General features: G+C 40.8%; 1 protein-coding gene across 1 annotated transcript in view; it reads left to right on the forward strand.

The window, feature by feature from the left end:
- LOC118411606 (cubilin-like) overlaps positions 1-21098 on the forward strand; it is an 87779-nt gene that overhangs the window by 39535 nt on the left and 27146 nt on the right. The window contains exons 4-5 of the mRNA XM_035814065.1: positions 17600-17788; positions 19338-19558. Coding sequence (XP_035669958.1) covers positions 17600-17788; positions 19338-19558 — 410 coding nt within the window. The remainder of the gene's footprint in view (positions 1-17599; positions 17789-19337; positions 19559-21098) is intronic.

A 21098-nucleotide genomic window follows, 5' to 3' on the forward strand; every position in this document is an offset into this window, starting at 1 on the left:
ATTGCTCATTCACACGCAGCACCGTTTCAGAGGAACAAGGGGTGTGGCAACAAGCATTGCTGCGTCATCTTCTGAATTAAAGTTTGGAGTATTGGGTTAAATCACGGGAATATGGTCACGATCTTCTAGACTAGTGGTCGTTTGGGATCCAAATCAAAATGGAAGAGTGCAGACTTCAGAGATATGTAGCTGTAGATAGGGCCTCCATCCTGGTGTGTTACAATGGGGTGGATGATTAATGGATGTACATCTGACAAGGTCTAGGTCCAGGTTCGGTGTGGCCATAAATCATCATGACGTTCTGTCATATCTTGTTGACAACTACTGGATTTTTCTGCCAGGAAAAATGCTTGTCTCGGTATCTTTACACAGTAGTATGACACGTTAGTGAATTTGTGTGCATTATTGATGTGACACCTATCAACACTGAACTCGTTTCGTTGGAATGGTATCAGTGTTACTGAGAGTCAAACCATCAGCAAGATTCTAGCCGTATGAAGCTGAACGAATATCTTCATTTTGTATACTGACACAGCCTTTCTGTCTAGGCGTTGGCTGATCAAAATGTAGTTCTGCAGAATTATCGACATGCTGCATGACAATCAGTACAAAGGGAACATATTCGTATTGTTCGCTAGGCCTTCTGGGAGATTTATGTTTCTAACCTAAGGCCCCGGATGAGAGCTAACGACATGTGCTTCTGTCGAGCAGTATGTAAGGGCGGCGGCATTGAGTTTCAGTTTCTGAATAGACACAGAAGCTGATGGTATTTTATCATAAGATAGATACAAGTGTTCATAGCCCAAAGAGTTCCCTATTGATACATTCTCACATTTTCTTTTTATCTTGGTTGTGTTTTTGCCAGGTTTTCAGATTTTGGATGATTACATGTGTTTCTGCAATATAGTAACATCGGACATAGCATGGAATTGTTTAATCATGCCATAAGACTATTGTAGTAACAAAAGCTCACAATTTGATATATCTGTATGGGTATCTGATAGGGATTATCAGCTAATATCGTATAAAAAGAAAGACGTATAAAAAGAAAGAAATGAAGAATAGATGACAAAAATCGATATCTATCACATCCCCTGGGGAAGAGAATCACCATAAAGTTTGAGAAGCTTTTAAGACCCAGAATGTTACGTGACAGAACTTTTAAGATGTTCATCCAACTCAAATGTAACTGAAGAGGGAGAAGGGCAGGTAAATGCCGCCCAGTCTATCTATGTACTCTTGGCCGCATTGCAATTTCCTTTCTGGAAATTAAAGATTGCTGTAGATACCATCCAAATCACCCACTGCATACGTTCAAATCATTTTGGCCTTCAAAGAGGGAAATAGAAGTTCCAGACATCTGGCTACAGAATTCACCGCGCTGTGAAACGGCGAGTCTTTAAACCGTTATCTATAGAACGTGCGGTGGCTTCATGCGGAAAATAAGAAATACTTTACTCCTGAGAATAACCATCATGGTTTCGAGTCAGTTTTCTTTACAAGTCCATCACAACTTTAACATTATATCGTTTGCTTTACTCCAACTTGCACTGTGCTGCATTATTTTTAGTAAGCAAATGTATTCATCTTTTTCGTTTGCATTTTAAAAAGTTTTCAAACATTATGGAGCATCCCAAGGCCTTCCAGAAATACAGTGCTAGTCACTAATGGGCGCTTACTCTTGTAAAAGACTATAGAAGTAGATATTCAATAAAATAAATGCATTGTCTGCCGATGAGATAAATTGGATCATAGATTAAGACATATCAAATATTCGCCACATTTCCTTTACTTTAACATGCAAAATAAATCTTTTTCCTGCATCCTTTTGGATGTCTACCTAAGGCCTTTGCTTGTTCTTCCGCCCTCTATATAATAAAGCTGTCATGACAAGTCAGGGTATTTGGTATGAATGAAACCAGAAAACTTTTGAATACCCAAAGCAATACGTGCAATATCTAAAACATCGCCCTCAGATCCCTATAGAAGCTGAAGAGTACCGAGGGTGGTATAAAGACGAAACAATCAGCACTGTTTTATCTTATTTGCGGCTCCCCCAACGCATAAAACAACGCTTTCGAGCGTCGCTGTGCACGGCAAACCGCCCACGTATTCTGGAGATTAGACAGATTGTTAAGTCCCAGGACGCCATTACAGTAAAGCTAGCAGAGTAATGGACGAAGACCGAAGATGGAGGATTACCAGCTCCATACGCAAAGAACATGTGATGGTCCTGGCGATTGCTTTATAAGATGACGTCAGATCACAGATTTAATGGGAGAAAACTTTGAACGAATGAAAGTGCAACAACCAGATCATGAACAGTGTAGTAATCTTTTTAACTAACCAACTGGTGTACAAGCTTTAATCAGATAAGGTTGGTTATTTGTACAGGAAGTAGCCAACCTAGCTTTGACATTTACTTTCAACGACTATTTAACCAGTCTCTCTCTGTATATTCCATTTGAATAGCCTCTGTCCAGCGAAACTCCATGTAGTCTCAGACTTTGTTTACACCAAGTGTTGAAAAGAGGCTCTCATTGAAGTGCCTGTAATAGCAAGGTGAAACTTTACACTGTCATAAAGGCTGTTTCCATTAACAAGATTGCCACGACTACCAAGAAGTTTGATCTCTTCTGTGATTGAATCACGAAACGAGCGTTGAAACATAAAGTAGAAACTCATTCACCCCTGCAAACATTACCGCAAACAGTAGATAAACGCAGCACGTGAAGGCTATGATGATAGGCTGCATGTGACTATGTGAAGCCGGCTTAGCAGGGCGCAGGTGTGGCGGGGACCAAGACTGTTATACGGGGAACGTATGGGCGAACTAGTTTTATAAGGTGATTACGAAACAACTAGAAGCGCAGTATTTGACTTTCAAATTCAAGTTCATTCCATCTAAGTTACGTCTCATGGAACCCCGAATTTACTGAACGGGCTTGTAGTGCATCCCGTACACGAATGAACTTAACTCTTTCCTTTAGAAACACGCAAACTTGATGGAAATATTGGAAAAGGAAGGTTGGGTCAAGTACAATTTCAAAAGATCCTTTATGCCATAAACATGGCGTCAATGTGCAACAATTCATCATATCATATCATATCATTATCATATATATCAGTCAAAGTAGTTTCAAAGGGAATGCACTTAAACCGAGATATCTTGGATGCTTTGATACTCTCAATACCTCTAAGAAAATTAAATGTTTAAGTTATTGTTCCGGTATTTTCCAAGAAAGATTGGGATGCTCGAGTGATGTATTACTATTGGTTTTGCGGAACAAATGTTCTCTAAGTATTCAGGAGGCATAGCTTAGATAGACTTGTCTGAATTGATTTAGTGTCGGCAGGGTTGTACTCAAAACCTTCCTTGAAAAGGACTGCTGATGACAAAAGTTGAATAGTTGCTGGCCATGTCTCTAATGTATACAATGAATAATAATGGTCCTAACACGGAGCCTTGGAGGACACCTGCGCCAACCCTGGGCCACCGAGAAGCTTGTCCATCTATCAAAACGCTTCGAAATCTATCAAGTTCATGCTGTTTGGCTTACCAGGCAAAGTTTGTAAAATGTAAAAATACTCCATACGTGTATCTTACTCTGAATACGATAGGTATAAAACAATCTAAAGTCTGTGTTTCTTTTGCTATACTGTGAAAGAAGCTGATAGAGGGTATTGTATCCTGGCAGTTTTAAGAATTATTGAAATATTTCTAGGGTGCTTATTCCCGCGTTTTGGAACATTCATCAATTCCGTCCTCTATATAATGCTCAGCCCGAGGTAGAAAGAAGACATAGACGTCGATTTGTAACTGTCATGTTGTACTGTTCCAAACAACCAGCAAACGAATGAAAACGCTTCTGAACATATGCCTTGGGGTATGTAATGGCTACTTATCTCCTGTCAGATTCAAAAAGACGCTCTATTTCATTTCGATTTGGTTCAGTGAAGCTGCCATAAGGAGCAGTTCTTTTATACTTGTTGTACCCGGCTAAAAGCCATCCTTCTGGAACATCGGGTGTGACTGATGACGCGGGGAGACGGGGGTGCATTAGTACCGAACGTCTCGGCCGTGCGTGGAGATCACAAGGTTATGTTTTAAAGAATAATGGTAGCACAAAGTTTGTCAGATAGTGTGTTAGCTTTGCTCAGCTTCTGTAATGGAATGGCAAACGCACTTTATTGTTCGTCAACTCCGGTCCTAAATGTTAGATCAAATGTGGTTATAGAAGTTTTACAAAGATAGAAGGAAATGAAGATGAAGAAACTAAAGACATATAACAGGTAAACAAGCCGACTCAATATTCTATTAATTAGTCTCTGTTTCTTTCACTGTAGTTGGTAGGCTGTTCCAGGGGGAAGGGCTAAGTTTAGTACAAATTCGGCTGCAGTAACCTGACAAAAATGTGATTACTCCAGTTCACTGTAATAGACGGATTGTTGTGGTTAGCTGTACTCCATAACCGTTACCCCTGGGACTAGAAACAGACTACAGTAACGAGCATCTATATAAGACCAATCAGGTATGACCGCTGAGGCTTTGGAGGCCTTTGGAACAGTATCCTAAACACTGACTACCTAGGATAGGATCTATGAATAGGCCGTCAATGATTTTTTTTTCAAATAAAAATAATAATAATTCGTGTGTCCAAACAACCTACAGGTCGATAACTACTGATTAAAATTCATTTCACGATTTGAGATGAAAAAGGTGAAAGAACGAGTCATTTGGGGTTTTTGAAAGTTGCCACTAACAATTCCAGTCTATGTCTATGTGACCATCCGCTAATGGAGTCACCGACGCCTCTTTCCATTCACGTCCCATGTATCCAGAGGGATGTAAAATTACCAAAATCCATTGCCACAAAATTGAAGATGGCCTAGAAAGGCCTTTAACATCCTTAGCGCGTTACGATATTGGGCTGCTACAGTCCAAACCCATTTGCAGTTCAAAAGTACATTAGAAGGAGATACTGCAGTCTCCAATTGGCGGAAATAATTGATCGATTACCAAAGTGTCATCACCGCCTATTCCGGTCCTCTCGAACGCCGATGAACCGAATTAATGACTTAATTTTGACCAGGGTAAGAGCCATCCTTTCGATACTGCTTGAAGAAAGAAGGGTTAATCCACACATGATTAGCTTATCGATCGGGAAGTTGATTGATGTCAATCGCTTCATTTGTTTTCTTTTGATGAAAAGACAAACCCCACAGTACTAGTATAACCATGGGATGAATATCCAATGCAACCTATACACAACCCGTTAGCACTTTCTTTAGATAAAATAGGTAATATGTGAGTGAATATGTAGGGTGTGGCATCCCGAGAAAATGGAGTTCGCGTTTTATATTTGGATGCACTTATCATCAAGACTGAACCTTTGAACTGTTTTCTGAAATGTTAAGCTTGCTGTCTTTGTCGTAGCTGTATTTTTGTGTGGGGTACCTTGTCCTAGCTTATAATAGACAAACTGACTAACAGCCAGAATACAAGCAAATATCAAGGAGAGTCAAGCCAATGGTTCGAAATGACTTTTCTTATAGCCAATTGCCCAACTTCAACCAGGCGCAAATACATTTTACAGCTGAATGGTGACTATTATGTTTGATTAAGTTCTTCTGAAATTGTATTTGAACTTAATGTAAATCTTTTCATAATTTCACATGCGGTTCATCTCTTTTGATGTCCTCTTACAAATTGTAAGGTATTTTATTGTTATAATATGATTTGGCTTACGGATGTTAGTATTTATATTTATTGACAATGAAGATAGGTTTTGCTTTAGCAAGTTACATTCACATCAATATGCGGTTTTACCTACCATACTCGTCAGTCACCAGTGAATTGGGCTTCAATATGGTGTGATTACCTACCTTACCTTGCAATTTCATGTTTATCGTTCAGCAAACATGTAAGGGTTTAGAAAAGGATGAATACAGATTTGATGCAGTTTATTTCATGGTATAATCTTTCAAGATAATCTAGATGCAGGAATGCGGGTCTTCGTAATTAGTATCACCTTAAGGCTAAATTGTACTCAGAAGCTATTCATCAGCGCAATTTGCTCAGGTTGCCTACACCCCGTGTATATGATTCCGTCAAATTGCTCCGTCACGCTATGCGCATCTACGCAGACACTCGTAGAATGATACATTGATTGTCAAACATCTATCAAATACAATTATGGTAGTACAAAACCTTTGCATTTACTACCTCAACCTCTTCAGTTCCCCTTATTTGACGCAATGTATGTTAGCGCATTTAGTCATTTGTTAAACAGGGAGTCGTAATGTAATATGCCTACAACAGTGAACATGGCAATAGACTTTTTTTCTGATAATTTCTAACACATGTCTTAAGCTTTAGTATCCCCTTCCACTAAACGTGTGCGAGACGACCAAGTTATCAGACATACCTATAGAATTAAACTACCTCACAGGTCACTTTGGGACGGATGAGCAGTGATCCTAGCTATCCTTAGAGTCTTGAGAACCACGCGCGATATGGTTAGTATATAAGCTTGAAACTCTATTTCTATAATGAAATATCTTTGTGACTTACTGTGAATCAGTGGTAATGGGAATCGGTTTGTGCCAACCAATAACATGTAAACAAGTCATAACATGTCCATTGTCTCAAAGGAGAGAGCCCCAGAGCTTGTCTTCATCCAAAACTTCATAACCGATTTTTGGTATAATGAAGTTGAGTAGAATTGAGGCTATTTTACATACCATTAAAACCTGCAGTTCCTTTGGGTACTTGTTGAAAAACATGTCTCAGAAAAGTGTACCTCCCAAATGATATGTTATAGAGTGCAGATGATTTACCCAAGTTTGTTTCAATATGTATTGCCATTACGTTTCAGCAGTACGCTACAGCTCTTTTGTTGCAAGGGGAAACACTCGTAAAGATAACCATCATTATCTTTTTAAGTAAGTCATTCAAAACAGGTGTAGTGAAACCTTGCCAAATGAATATATTTTGGTCCCTAAGTGTTAGGGTACAACGAAGATACAATGAAGTACGAGATTATCAGTCACATTCTATACATCAACATAAAATGTCACCTTTATAAGTCTTTTATGAGTCAGCATATCTACTTCTACTTTTTTCCTCTCGAAATCACAGTGTGATGGGAGAAGCTATAATCGGATATAAACAAGATTAGACGTAAGATTATTGGACAAAAGTCTTGGAAGGGAATCAGTGGAATATTTCGCCATGGCTGCTTAATGCCCCACGCTATCGCGATATAGACCACGGTGGTAGATCTTCCGTCGCATGTCTAGTCTCATTCACGTTGACACCCGCCTACTTTTAAGCTTATAATATTAGACTATAGCGCGTCAAGAAAAGCATCTTGTGTTGTCATTCTATTCACTACTTGCTTCTGACATTCAATTGTCTGTCTAAATCGGTTTTGCAAAATAAAGTAGAGTTAAGAGTTGAACATTTGCCACCAGGTGAGCAACAGTTGTTTAGCATGTAAGCCGTGGTACAAGCTGACCTCATTCCAGCTACTTGCTTCAAGGCCCTGATGAACTTTGGTCCTTGCAGATGACTTTGCAAGATCGAAACGACGCAGATCTTAGAGCGAGGCATTATATTCACAAGTGCATTAAAAGTCCTTAGTGAATAGTTGTTCGACGAGGATGAACTGTCTCAACACTAAGCAATATCTGCTTCAATTAGGAGAGATACTACCGGTTAGCTGCAAGTGTCCTTTTATCGTCTTCAAATGGGTGGAGATTTTGACACCTTGGTTGACGACTGAAGTGTGAGATGAAGTTAATTGCAAGGTAAGATCGATGGTTGACAAGGAGTCAACGTATGGCTGATTAACTATCGGCGTTTGAGTCACACCGTTTTGGCACTCTTGCCTGTTACACTCAGAACTTTTTGTCCCAAAGGGTCTGAAAACGTAATTAGTTTGTCCCTCTCACATACTATCATCGGTTGACGGTATCGAGTAACCTGCGTTCGCTGCATGAGCAGGTTCAATGAAGGAAAGAAGATTGTGAAGGAACAATCATCCAAACGATGAGTGCAATTAGTGCTGCAATGTGATTCAGCTCTCTCACTTTGTAAGCCTAATGAGTTGGCAAGTTGGCCGATTAGAATCACCTGTAGTGGCCGAATACGAAGAGAGGGCGATCTGACTTGCTACATAATTGAAGACAACTATAAAATTATCTTAGGGCATTTATAGATTAACATAATGACATGGACAAACATAGATAAAATTAAGGTGTATATTACTCTAATTATCCATAAATATAAGTGACTTGAAGCTAAATACAATTTTTTCTCATTGCACACAATAACGGGATTTTTGTTTGATATCAAGTGCTTTTCATTTACCTTTCCGGTCCATCGCGACGACTTCCCCCACTTGGAATACTCGATGATTGTATTGGTAAAAACGGTAGACAACATGCCGAGGAGAACCACTGCGTTGATTACCCTTCTACCTTTCCAGATTTATATTACGTTCCGCAGAGTTGGCAGCAGAATGGATATGTCTGATGCAATGTGGCACCTTTTCCTGAGCTCGAAATAGCCTGCCTAAAGCTGTTAAACGTAATAACATACATTCATTCGTATGGAAAAATGACTCGCGGCTAGAAGCTTGCCTATGGGCCTTCTTCGTCATTTGCAAGTGTTGCAGTATCACAGAATGGAACCCAGTGGTATTTGCGTAGATATCGTATTATTCAGATAATGAGCAAGATTAGTTGTTTAAAACCCTCTTTTAATTAATGCAAGAATGCAGGCTACATATGGTATATGGTTTCAAAGTTTATGTGACGGCACCTATCTTGTAGACTAGATTTCCATATGACTATAATTTAGCCTACAAAATTACTATAATTTAGACATCATACGATGCTGTCCCGTTGACTTTGGGAGTCTGACCTCTCTCAACAACAAGATATTGTAATGCGTCTCATGTTATAGTTACAGTATTTCAGGCAGTGCGTACAGTACTCTGAACTGAAATACCTCGCTTCGAGACTTTCTGTTCAGCCATAGTATAGGATAGATCTGAGGGATTGATTAGGATGTTGCCATGCTCAATATTCAGACACATACACACGCACGCACGCACACACACACACACACACACACACACACACACACACACACACGCACGCACGCACGCACGCACGCACGCACGCGCGCGCGCGCACGCACGCACGCACGCACGCACGCACACACACACACACACGCACGCACGCACGCACGCACACACACACGCACGCACGCACGCACGCACGCACACACACACACACACATACACACACGCACACACACACACACACACACGCACACACGGACGCACGCACGCACACACGCACGCACGCACACACAAACACACACACACACACACACACACAATGAGAGTGTTGAAAATGATTTATATCATAAAGCCATGAAGCTTAAGAGACATGAGACGACTCTTCTGATGCCACTTCTGTTAAATTACATTTCGGGTGCACAAATACCTTGATACTGGCCCCATTTAAGCAAGGTTGTCATCTTTTTTTTTTAAATCAGACACCTAACATCACAGGTTAGGACGAAGGCGTCTAATTGCTGGTCGACAAACACACCAAAGCAATTAGCTTGCAAGAGAGAATCAATATCAATTATTGCTTTCTTTGGGTAGAGCTTCGTGCCCTATAAGAAATGTTTAAGTATGTGTCCTTATTGAGTATGTATAGAATATGATGACAACGTTCGTTCGTACCCAGGAGCCAAATCCCATTAACGCTTGTAGAAGGAGGATCCATGGATGCCGGAGACTGATTACAGAAAAGTAAACGATGCAGCTAAATCCCCACTAAGTTTCTTTGCTCTAATTTCGTTGATCGATGGCCCTTGGCAAATTCAAGACCGAAGATAAGCAAGAGAAATGATGCCCTAAATTCGCCCAACCGGACTGTTGCATCCTAGAGCTGATTGCTAACCATGTAGGATTAATCGCAGAGATATGAATCTCCTGCTGTGGGTGGGTCATTCATCACGAGTCTACAATGCGTTCTGGGACATTCAGGGATGCGGCATCTTTGTGATCCGAGAAACATAACGCAGCAACTTATCTAGGGGTGCTGGTGGTAATGGGAAAGAAGCAAATAATAACGATTTCTAGGTCCCAGTTGCGTAGTTCAAGAATACTGTCGATTTATCAGTCGCACATCGTGAGTTCTTTTGTTATCTGTTCGTATTCCACAGGGTATCGTCTGAAAGTTTGGAGTTACAATGGACTTTTATACTCTAAAGTGCTCAAGATAAACGACATTTACGAACAATTTTGTATCATGTTATTCTGCAAATATTTTTACGTAAATTACTATCTTGTTCCTGCAGCAAGATTGGTCGTTATATATCTAATTCAGAGCATCAGGGAAAAAATAATCAGCATTTATCACAGAAATATTGTTACGTCGTCATAACTGTTTCTACGCCATGCCTGTAACGTTACATTCTTATATGTTATTGGTAATATTTCATAAATGACAATCACTCTGTCATCTCGTAGCTCTTTAAAGTCCATGACAGTGCTAATGATGATTAGCATCAATATGCTCTTAGTTTAATACTCAATGAACTAAACCGACTGTTCCTTATTGTTTTCTCCAATGTCCTCGCTTATTCACTAAATGTTTAATAAATGTTGGTAATGAAAGGTCACGGAAGAATCTCACTCAGAATTGTAAAACAATGTAAAGTAAAGATGAAGTCCGTTGATGAAGATAAGGCATTCAGATACGCCATATAACATTTACTCAAGCAACTGGATACTTGTAAACGGTTTGATGTTTAAGGTAGCGTCGACTGCATTTCTTCAGTGACACTTGCCAAGATTTGTAGACCAGCAGCGTTTTACCAGAAACAATGGTATTGTTCATAGCCGTATGCCATACCTTTCCATGGACGTTACTCCCTGATTGCTTGATAACGTATTTGTTGTCTACCGGCTGTATGGCTGCACGCTGTTTAACAGCACCTGAGAGAGCTGGGATGGTCCTTTGAATGACAATGACAAGTGACAGGGCCTTTTTCCGGCGCCGGCGGGGTCAGGCAGAGGTCCACGCGTTCTGCGCGCTAGCCAGAGTGTATAATCTGGAGGTCACCCCAACTGCACTCCACTCAGGCTTACTAAACCCGCAATTTATCGTAGACGGATCATGGGAGAATCTTCAGAAAGGACAAGATTATAAAGAAGGACTTGGTAGAGAACTATAGTTGATTGTACCCCGTGTTGGAATAGTCAGCAAGTTGTGCATCACAGAATGACAGTCACTGTTTAGGAGACCGTTCCATGATTGCAGCGTCGTCCAGGAGTGACAGACGTACAGCTGTTGGTGATACGGGCTGTCTGTCCCCACCCCTGGCTGGTGGAGACCTAATGACCTATCTGCCGTGCACAGCTTGTGTTAAACGATTTACTCTACACATAATAAATGTGCCATGGAATACGGCTGAAAGATGCCCATACTATTAGACTTTAAGTATTCTTAAAACATGTAAACCGCAACATGTGCCGCACTAAAGATTATGTGCAAACTGACGAAAAAGTCATTTCTGTTTGTATGTTCTCTGCAAACACTTATTTGTGAAAGTATATAAGTTGATACGTAGGACTAGCTAATAGGGACATCGGTCTTGACACAGACCACGTAAACGTGCTTTTAAAGTTCATCTGTGTTGGCAATTAACATAGCACAAAAAGATTCGTGATTAGCTATCTTCTGCTCTGACCACAACAGGGTGGCAATTTATCTGCTGTCATTCACAGAACGCACGTCTTGGTCCTGTGGTCAGGTTAAATAATGGTGAGACGTATTGACAAATATAAGGAGGCAACCACGGTGTTTGTTCTGCTATAACATAACCATCTACCCTTCGTATGAAAAGCCATATGATTAGGTAAATTACATAAGGAAAAGGTTTAACTACAAAAAATAGACGCGGTGGAATTTCCAACGGAAACATTCAGTTGTTACTTTTTCAGTTCTCTGACCCAATCGCTCTGGACACGTGACCTGTCGCATATGTGACGTCAGTAATGGGTTAACTGTTGTTAGAAGTCAATCTCGCCCCCCTGGTTGATCTGTATGGGCTGATCTAGACGCTTGTTAGGGACAGACGGAGGATTCTATCGTAAATATTGGCACATCATCATTCTGCCCTCATCATCATAAAAATGTCCACCCAGTCCCAAACATGCCAAGACGCACATACTATACTGAGACAGTCTGCACAATAATACTAACATCCCCCAACCGCACTATATATATAGATTGTCATTTTTATGGCTACCTAATTACTGAAACAAGATATCGATTTAAACACCACATATAGGCCCACTTTGCAGATCAAATCTTTGGGGTCATAAATTTTGGGTGACTGCTAAATCTCCCCGCCTGGCGAGACCTCGACATAAAAAGGCTGGCCAATTATGCTTCAGATAATTATCGACATTCCGTCTAGGAGCCAATGATCCAGATTTGTAATATAATAGAACTCCAATGCTGAGAGACATATAACCCTTTGGAAATCTTTTGTGATATCTGTAAAATATTCCAAGTCACCTATCTGAATCACTATCTATTATATAATAAACGTAAGCATAATGACCTGCACATTCCAATCCAAGTTGGGCTCTGAATGACGAACACGAATGCTCATACTTTAAAGGTACTCTTTCGTTTATTGTCAGTCAGTTCATACACGTTGTGTTTTTTAAAAGCCGAAATTCTTGACCGCAGCGAATACCAAACTATAGCAACAACAAAGCATTATGTCCGTAACAGATGTTGAAACAAACATATCTATTAAAATAAAACAACTGAACGGAGCAAAGACGACGTAAAGAGAATATGAATCAGCCAAGGCTCACAGGCTGATACCTTGACATTTTTGTGACTTGGTTGCATGCAGTAAAAAGGAATGTGGTCAAACAGGCCAAAGGCATCAATCAATCAGTGCCATTAGCAATGGCAGGGATGGCAAACGCCCACAGATCGAGAAAGCCAGACATCCATAAACCTGTCAGACTATTCCAATCCGACATTCTTTCGCGGGACAAACCTTTGACACCGCAGCGGTCTGTCTAGGCTCCTAGATGGAGTCAATTTAGGTCAAACATGAAGGCAGGCGATTTCAATAGACCAAAGCTACTGTACAGGGAAATGCTCTCAGTGGGATGAACTTTTGAGTACCTCGTCTGTAAGATAAATATCGCCATGTCCAGAACCTCTTTCTTAGGTGATTTGGGACTGAAAAGCGCATTTTTCGTGTTGACATAAAGAGAACATGGCAAATCCCCCGCTCCGTCTACTGAAGACGGGGAGGCATGTGTGGATTGGTTGTCCGTGGTTAGTGAGGTTTGATAAATGACACTTCTAGTCGCACAGAGGCATGTTTTTCACGACGGGTAAAGCCTCGAGTACTTTATATCACGGTACGCGTTTCGATGCTCAAAGTACTAGATGTACAAAGGAATGGGCAATCATTCTACACTAATGCGCCTTTAAGCTAGACGATGCCATTGCCCTTTGACTTCTTAATGGTCCATGGTCAATACACCTTTAGTCACGGTGTCCACGGGAAGTATCGTGATACAACTGGCAGCACAATTAAGATGACAGAACTTTGAGGTAATGTGTCGTTTCTTCATGCCACCAATATGTCACTAGCAACCAAATGCTTTTGGGCTCCTTTGGACCCTTAAGACTTTACCAAGATAAAGTATGATACATGTGTATAATCCGATCGCAACTTGGTTTCAGAAGTCATAAAGTGGCATTTTCTTAAAAGAGAAGTCAACGTCTAAGGCAAAAAGCTAGCTACTTTGATGTATACACAGTGTGGTACTGGACGTGAGTCGTATGGGAATCACAGCCCTGCAGAAACACATATACCTATTTCATGTCAAATACGATACGTTTTACGGACCATTTGGTGCTGGAAGACAGACCCCTCCATTAGTGACATACTTGAAGGTTGACGCCTGTGACCTTGGCAGTTATTCTGGACGAGGGCAAAGGTGATGTGCATCAATGGTGACCCCTTATAATACCGCTCACCGTTAGAATCTCCTTCTTTTGGCAATGGTACGACAGGATTTGGCAGTTGTTCTTCATAGTTGTCTGTCGTTCATAGAGGATGATTAGATAAATAAAAAAATCATACACAAGTCAACATTTTGGATGATGACGGCTTTGGTTTTTCTGATTTATTCTATACAAACTATTGCGGTGAATACATTTCCCTATGTGTATATCATGTGTCTTTTTTTACAATAAGTGACATATAACAAGTTGTAAAATTTGGCCAGCATCTTCCCCACCTCCTCCTTGCTCTTTCCACCCACGCACCTCTCACAGCTTTGTCTAAGAATAACCGGGTTGTTTGGACCGTATATTTTGCGTTCTGGGTAGCTCACCCCTATCAATTGTTAGACAGCACACGCATTGGTACAGCCTTAATGGCGCCATGGTCTTTGCATGATATCTTCATTTTCCTGCAATTTGATTTGCCTGAAGCAGGGACCTGCCAATAACAGAACCCCACTTAGGGTGATATTTCATTCAAACTGTCCGTAATTTGCACCGGCAGGAAAACGTATCTACGGTCATCTGGATCCCTATGGCTCGATTCATAGCGTCATTTGCTCTTATTGACGATGCCTAGTATGTGACATCAATAAGAAGTTAGTCGCACTTTAAGGCCTAGCTTACAGAAGATTCTTTACCTTTAGTTGATAGAAATATATCATCTCAGTTGCTCTCTTTAGTCTTAATGGTAAATCGTTGAGTTATAGCGTCTCATTTGCGAAGAAAAATGTATTACCTGTTGTATGGAAGACCCTGTGATACTTAAAATGTACAGGATGTTGTTTGAATGGCGTCATTTGATCTCAGAGGTGGCAATTTATACAGTCATTTTACAAGTTTGGAAATTTCACTCAGAGGGACATGGTGAACCGTATTCTTTTTTTTTTACGTTCAAATAATGGGATTCTTTGGCTACCTCGATTTTACGACGACGTAATGTGACTAGCTGGCCGTAAAAAGGCTTGGTGTATCGACCGGTAATGTTGGCCCCCACAATTCAGGCCTGTGTGGATCATAGCTATACGGCGGAAACATGCTGTTATCCCTGCCGGAATAAAGCTCAAGGATTAGTCTGGGTTACCATTTAGTTGTCTCGCTTTTCCATTCGAATTTAATATTGGTGCTATTGTCTGCGAATGTATACATCTGAGCATATACATACAGTATATATTAAATTTCTAGTAAGAATAAATACATGATTAAAAATAATAAACCACTAAAATGCCTGTATCAAGATTTACCTTAAAGTTTGAAATAGTTTATTGCGCTCGTAATTTCTTTCTGTTATCAAAACGTGTATTTTTAGTTCAAGCAAAGTCACAAAGACACTATGTAGCATCAATTCTTCTGGAGGGCCATGGCGCTTTAATGTCACTCCCATTGTGCAGTGAAACATTACACGGACATATCATGTGTAAGAATTTCCAACGCTCTGTCGTGGTATTCAGGCTTAAGTATTGATGGTGCACCCTGCGGTACAATAAGAACTTTATTTTTCGATCAGAATCGGACCTCAAGTGACGCACAGGAAGTCCGAGCCAATACATCTTACAGGCAACAAAACATGGATCCTGTTACAATCGAGAGATACTGAATTCCTTGAAAATAGAGACATCTCCCTCCTGGGTGGTACATGGCTGGCAACATCACCTTGAACCCTAATTACAGAAAACAAGTCGTGCCCCTGCCGTCCAACCCCATTTGTCATTGTCATTGGGAGCCTTTGTCAGGGTCGTGTGTTGTTGCAATGGGGCTAATCCTTTCATTCCACGGTACCGAATGAAAGGTTGGCGAAACTAGGGTGACGGATCCACTTCTGGAACCATGTAAAAGTGACATACAGGCGGGGACTGCCTTCCACGTTATCATCGTAATGCCGACCGACCTTGGCAAGGAAAGGTCGCTGTCTCTATACCTAATGTGTTAGAAATGGATGGATGGACTTTCAACATGATCCCGTACTAAGACGAACTAATGAGGCTAACCTTTTGTTTAAAAGCACTAGAATCCCGGCCCGAGGATACGCAATTAATACATCGAGAAATAGAAGTGCAGGGAACATAGCTAGAATGACGTGTGTTCTAATTGGTCACATTGATTGAATACCTGACGGTTTATTCGAAATATTTCAAGATACTTATTTTCAAATTTGTTTTATCGTAAAACTTTTCGTGGATAGTTATGGTATCAACCAACGCCACGATAACTTTTACGCTGCCAACATTCTCATAAATTTCAAGACGTGCAATAATTATATTTCTAGTATCACGCTTCTTAGTGTTCCTGAATGTCTACTGGCATGGTAACTGTAGCCGGTGCATGGGCAGGGCATGGTCTGTTCCCGCTTCTGTCTACGATTTGTAAATAACATACATCAGCAGGATTATATGTCACTAAAGTCTTTATCAAAACATTTTTTCTTTGTATATGATGGAAACACATAGACATGTGTACATTGCTGTGTTTTTCAGTCTTTCAAGAGATGTGGTAGATTCTACTCATCTTTTGCTCAACCCAGTATTTAGACTCTCTTTTAGTCAAAGTAAGGTATTCAAACTACATACAGGGTCCGTTCGATTCTCTGTACAAATTGGTCTGCAATCTTCGTCTGCAATGTCCCCTGTCTCATCCTGACCACTGGCCAAGGACGGAGCAAATACGGACAACAAATCTCATTTGGCTGGAGTAGACTGAGCCGTTAAATTGGCAACCTCGGGTCAATCTGTCTGTCTCTTCGCCTGTCACTTGATGAGATACAGAGAAGGATGAGGATGAGACTGTCTAGCAATGATCTGCCTCAGTCCATCCGGCACTTACTGGAGACAAACTGGTACTGGGCTTCTGTACCGCGCCAAGTTTTCTCAGTTTTCTACCTGTTGTTCCAGATCTGTTTTCATGTATAACTACGTCAATGGACTTCTCGCGGTTAGCTGGATAGCTTTACTGTCTACCATTCGATCTTTATTTGCTCTATTTCATTTAGCGATCTAACAGGTAGTCCCTACAGCTAAATGTATCTGATTCCCAAGGAAGACCTTTTAGAAAATAATTATGCACATCGAAAACAAAATCAAGATACACAAAGTAATGTGTTACATTAAACAAGTCTCTCATTTCAGACCTAACTTTAAATCTAACTAGCTGACCGTTTTGGACTCCACAGAAAATCTGGCATTCTCGTTTTTTGCTCTTTTTAATGTTTCACTTAGCGACATGCCTGTCCATTCTCTGATGTTATCCTCCCATATCGCTGCCGTTGCCTTCCCCGTTCTGGACAGGTCCCTACATGATGGTTTTAGCTAGTCCTGTTGACCGTGATATGTGGCCGTACCAATTCGGTCTCTTCTTGTTTACTGTGGTCATACGGTCTTTGTACGGGCCGCTGTTATCTAACAGTGCCAATGTTGTAACATAAAGTGACCTCATGTGTGATTTCCCTATTGTTTTGTCCTTGCTGCAGGATCCGCATGTGTTTACGACAGCGTGACGATTTACAACGGTGCGGACGATAAGGCCCCGCTGCTGGGTCGGTTTTGCGGCAGTAATGTGCCACAGTCCATCACGTCGTCCACCAACCAGCTCTTCATTCGGTTCAAAACGGACAACGCCTTCCCGGGGGACGGCTTTTACGCCTTCTACAATAGTTCAGGTAAAGAAAGATAATCACGGGCAATTTCAACGTAGATAAAGTTGTTTTTTTTAATACTTGAAGTTCGGTTTTAGACTAGCAACTCTAAAGCCAACGGAATCTACTTTTATTCTTGCAAGACAGCCGCGAACATATCAAAGTAAAGGACACTATATGCTATTTGGTGGTCTCTAACATTGGTTGTGTTCGTTGATTAAAGAAAATAGATGCCAATGGAGATTTATACCGTTTTGCAATCAAGTTGAAATGGTCTAATCAGAAGCGCTGCCTTACCCACTTCCTGCTAAAGTCGTGAATTGTATCCTAAATTTTTGGCGATTCATGCATTATACTGCATATAGAAAGATGCTTGCTTTAACCAGAACTACAACGACTTTGAGTTTGTAATTCTTATATGAAGTTCCTATTTGGTACAAGCTGGCAAATTCTATGGTCATATGTAATGAACACTAGTTATATCTATTTCATGGAGAACAGCTACGCGCATCAGCAAATTTATCAAACACTTAATAGAAATTAATACATAAATACGGATGATAAGTGGATGTTATTCTATAGTGACATACGGGCTGCACTGTACGTAAGTCCAAAAATGTAATGACACAAAAGAGTAAGCTTACACAGCTAGATAAAGATAGGCTAAACGGATAAAATGGATTCATTGTAATAATAATGGTTCAGAGTAGGTTAGGACTAGGTTTAAGAATCGTAACACAGGTATTTTCTGCATACAGTAAGCCTAAGTCTGTCTTTGTACTGATGTTGTCATTCAGTACATCTTTAGATCCTAAGAACTATTCTATTGCACGCATATCTGAATCCTTACAGAGCAACGAGCATCTCCGAAGACATTTCCCTGATTCGCCCCAGATTACAAAGTTTGGATTTCAAGCTTGAGAAAAGCCGTCTTTATTGAAATGTAAAAAAAGGCAGTATCGCAGTGACATTCACAGGTGGCTGTTTAATTCCCTGGTGCGTGGAAAATTACTTAATGCCTCACAGTGCAGAGAAAGGTCAGCGCTGGTTATCATATTGCCATCAGTTTCCGCCTTAGCCGTTATCTTGGGGGCTGAAGCAGGATAAGGTGGGAAGTTATGGCTTATTTTAGGGAAATCAAAAATGATGTTACTGCAGTAAACTCCGTTCTCGTATACCTACATCATGACACGAATAGTAACTCACCTGGCTTGATTTCCCTGGTGGAATGGCGATGTGGGGTATGGAAACTAAATTGACAGCCAATCCATCAAAAATCGCTAATAACATAAAACCTCAAGTTGCTTACTATAAATTGCGTCTTATTCCGTTGTATTGAACAGTGCTTATATTAAATGAGGGCAGCAACAACAACAATATATCACAAAATAACTAACCTTCATATGTGTATCATAAAACATAAACCCATGTTTGGTATGGGTTAGACAAGGTTGTACCACCTGTTCTACCATACCCTACTTTGTTATAGTGAAGTGAATGAATAGCCAAATTAATAGTCTGACTGATTAACCATTTTGAATCAAATCTTTTCACCTTTTTTGTTATGCTGCAGAGAGACCATCCAAAGGCTCGTCGGCAAACCCCCAGCCAGTTCCAAAAGTCCTGACTGATCCTACTGGCATCATTAACACCGATGACCTGACGTCATCAGGGCGTAGGCGGGATCCTATCCTGTCCCTCTGGTCCATCCGGTCCAAAATCGGCACCCAGTTAACTCTTAACTGGCAAGCGAAGTTCAACGCCATCCGCAGTGACGGCAATGGATACTTCAAGGTATTTTCACAACAGCACTTTGTTTGTATGGCTTACTCGGTAAACTGCCTCGTGGCTTAACACGTCAGTTGTTGTACTGAACAGTACATTAGTTGCACATCCGGACAGATTCATTTGATACACACACACGGTGACACACATACACCTGTCTATGATTTAAGTGCTCGAGATGTGGTTTTCCTCAAACACGGGACCACTATTTAACATCCTATCCAAGGGTTGTCCCTTGCATAATTAGAAGCAAGGTGTCCATTTACACCTGATGAGTAGAGTGATGAAAGTGTTGTTAAGTGCCTTTCTATATGGCACTACATCGGTACTTCCATCTTCTCAGTCAACCACCCTATCCACCAACCACCTTGTAGGGAATGTCCAATTCGCTGGGAGGAAAGGTGCATCATAGACACATTCAATCAATCGGTGCGACCACACATTGAATTCGTTCGACATCACCTTCATTCCTATCTTATCTATTCACACTGCCTAAATCCTCAGGCCATGTTCTCACTCCTTGCCCCTATCATGAATGTCAAAACGCTGGTTGCTCTTTTGCTCTTGGTTGCTCTTTTCGTTTTGTTTTATAAACTGAGTCCAGTTTCATCACAATTATATTCATTTCAATAGTATATTGAATAAATGATGTAATAATATCGCAATCTGTTCAATAGTTTTCTATTTAATACAAAATTCGCTGTCACTGACATGGCATTGAAGACGAAGTCAAAACTTTAGGCTCAGTAGATATGCTCCTAACAAAATAAGATCACCGGCGCACTTGTTATCGTAACCCCCATTCCCTTTTCCATTAAATGACTCGTACTCGAAAGTAAGGAATTCAATCATTCACGCATACACGGATACATAAATCATAGTAAACGTCAAGGCGCATCGAGGCCTGTGACTTTCACGGTTAAAGTACTTCATTTTTGTAGAAAATGAGTAAAGCTAAACCAAGTGGAGAAGCTTTTGAAATGACGACTTCAGTACATATCCCACACCGGGTTGTTATCAGTTGGAGAGAGACAGTTGGGATTGCTGATGTCAAAGGTTCTGGATTCGTGGACGAGGGGGAGAAGCCTCGACGCCACTAACCTCATTACATCCAGCAAGTTCACAAGCTCCATTAGACCAACAGCGCGCATTTGGTAGTCTGCAAGATGCTATTGTTTCCACATTCAATGCCCAGGGGCAAGACGGCTCGGCGCCATGAAGAAAGTGGTTTTGAAACAGGTGAATTCCAACTCTAACAGTCCATATGGTATTTGCGATGCCTCGGCAGAGAAGGAAGTTTGTACTAACGTTATTGAGGAAAGGTTAACGTTATGCCCTGACTTCACTTTCGCATATTCACTTGACCTCTTGTAGAAGTTGGTAATGTACCGACAAAAATACACACAAAAGCATCATAAGATGCTGAAGAATGTGTATTGTTAAGTCACCCGTGTTGAGTCGCAAAGCATGAAGAAGAGGATAGGAATAGACTTCAACGACAACCAGTCATTGAGCACTCAATGAGACCTGTTGAAATCAAATGGCCGTT

Source organism: Branchiostoma floridae, chromosome 3 (assembly GCF_000003815.2).
Source record: "Branchiostoma floridae strain S238N-H82 chromosome 3, Bfl_VNyyK, whole genome shotgun sequence".
NCBI lineage: Eukaryota > Metazoa > Chordata > Leptocardii > Amphioxiformes > Branchiostomatidae > Branchiostoma > Branchiostoma floridae.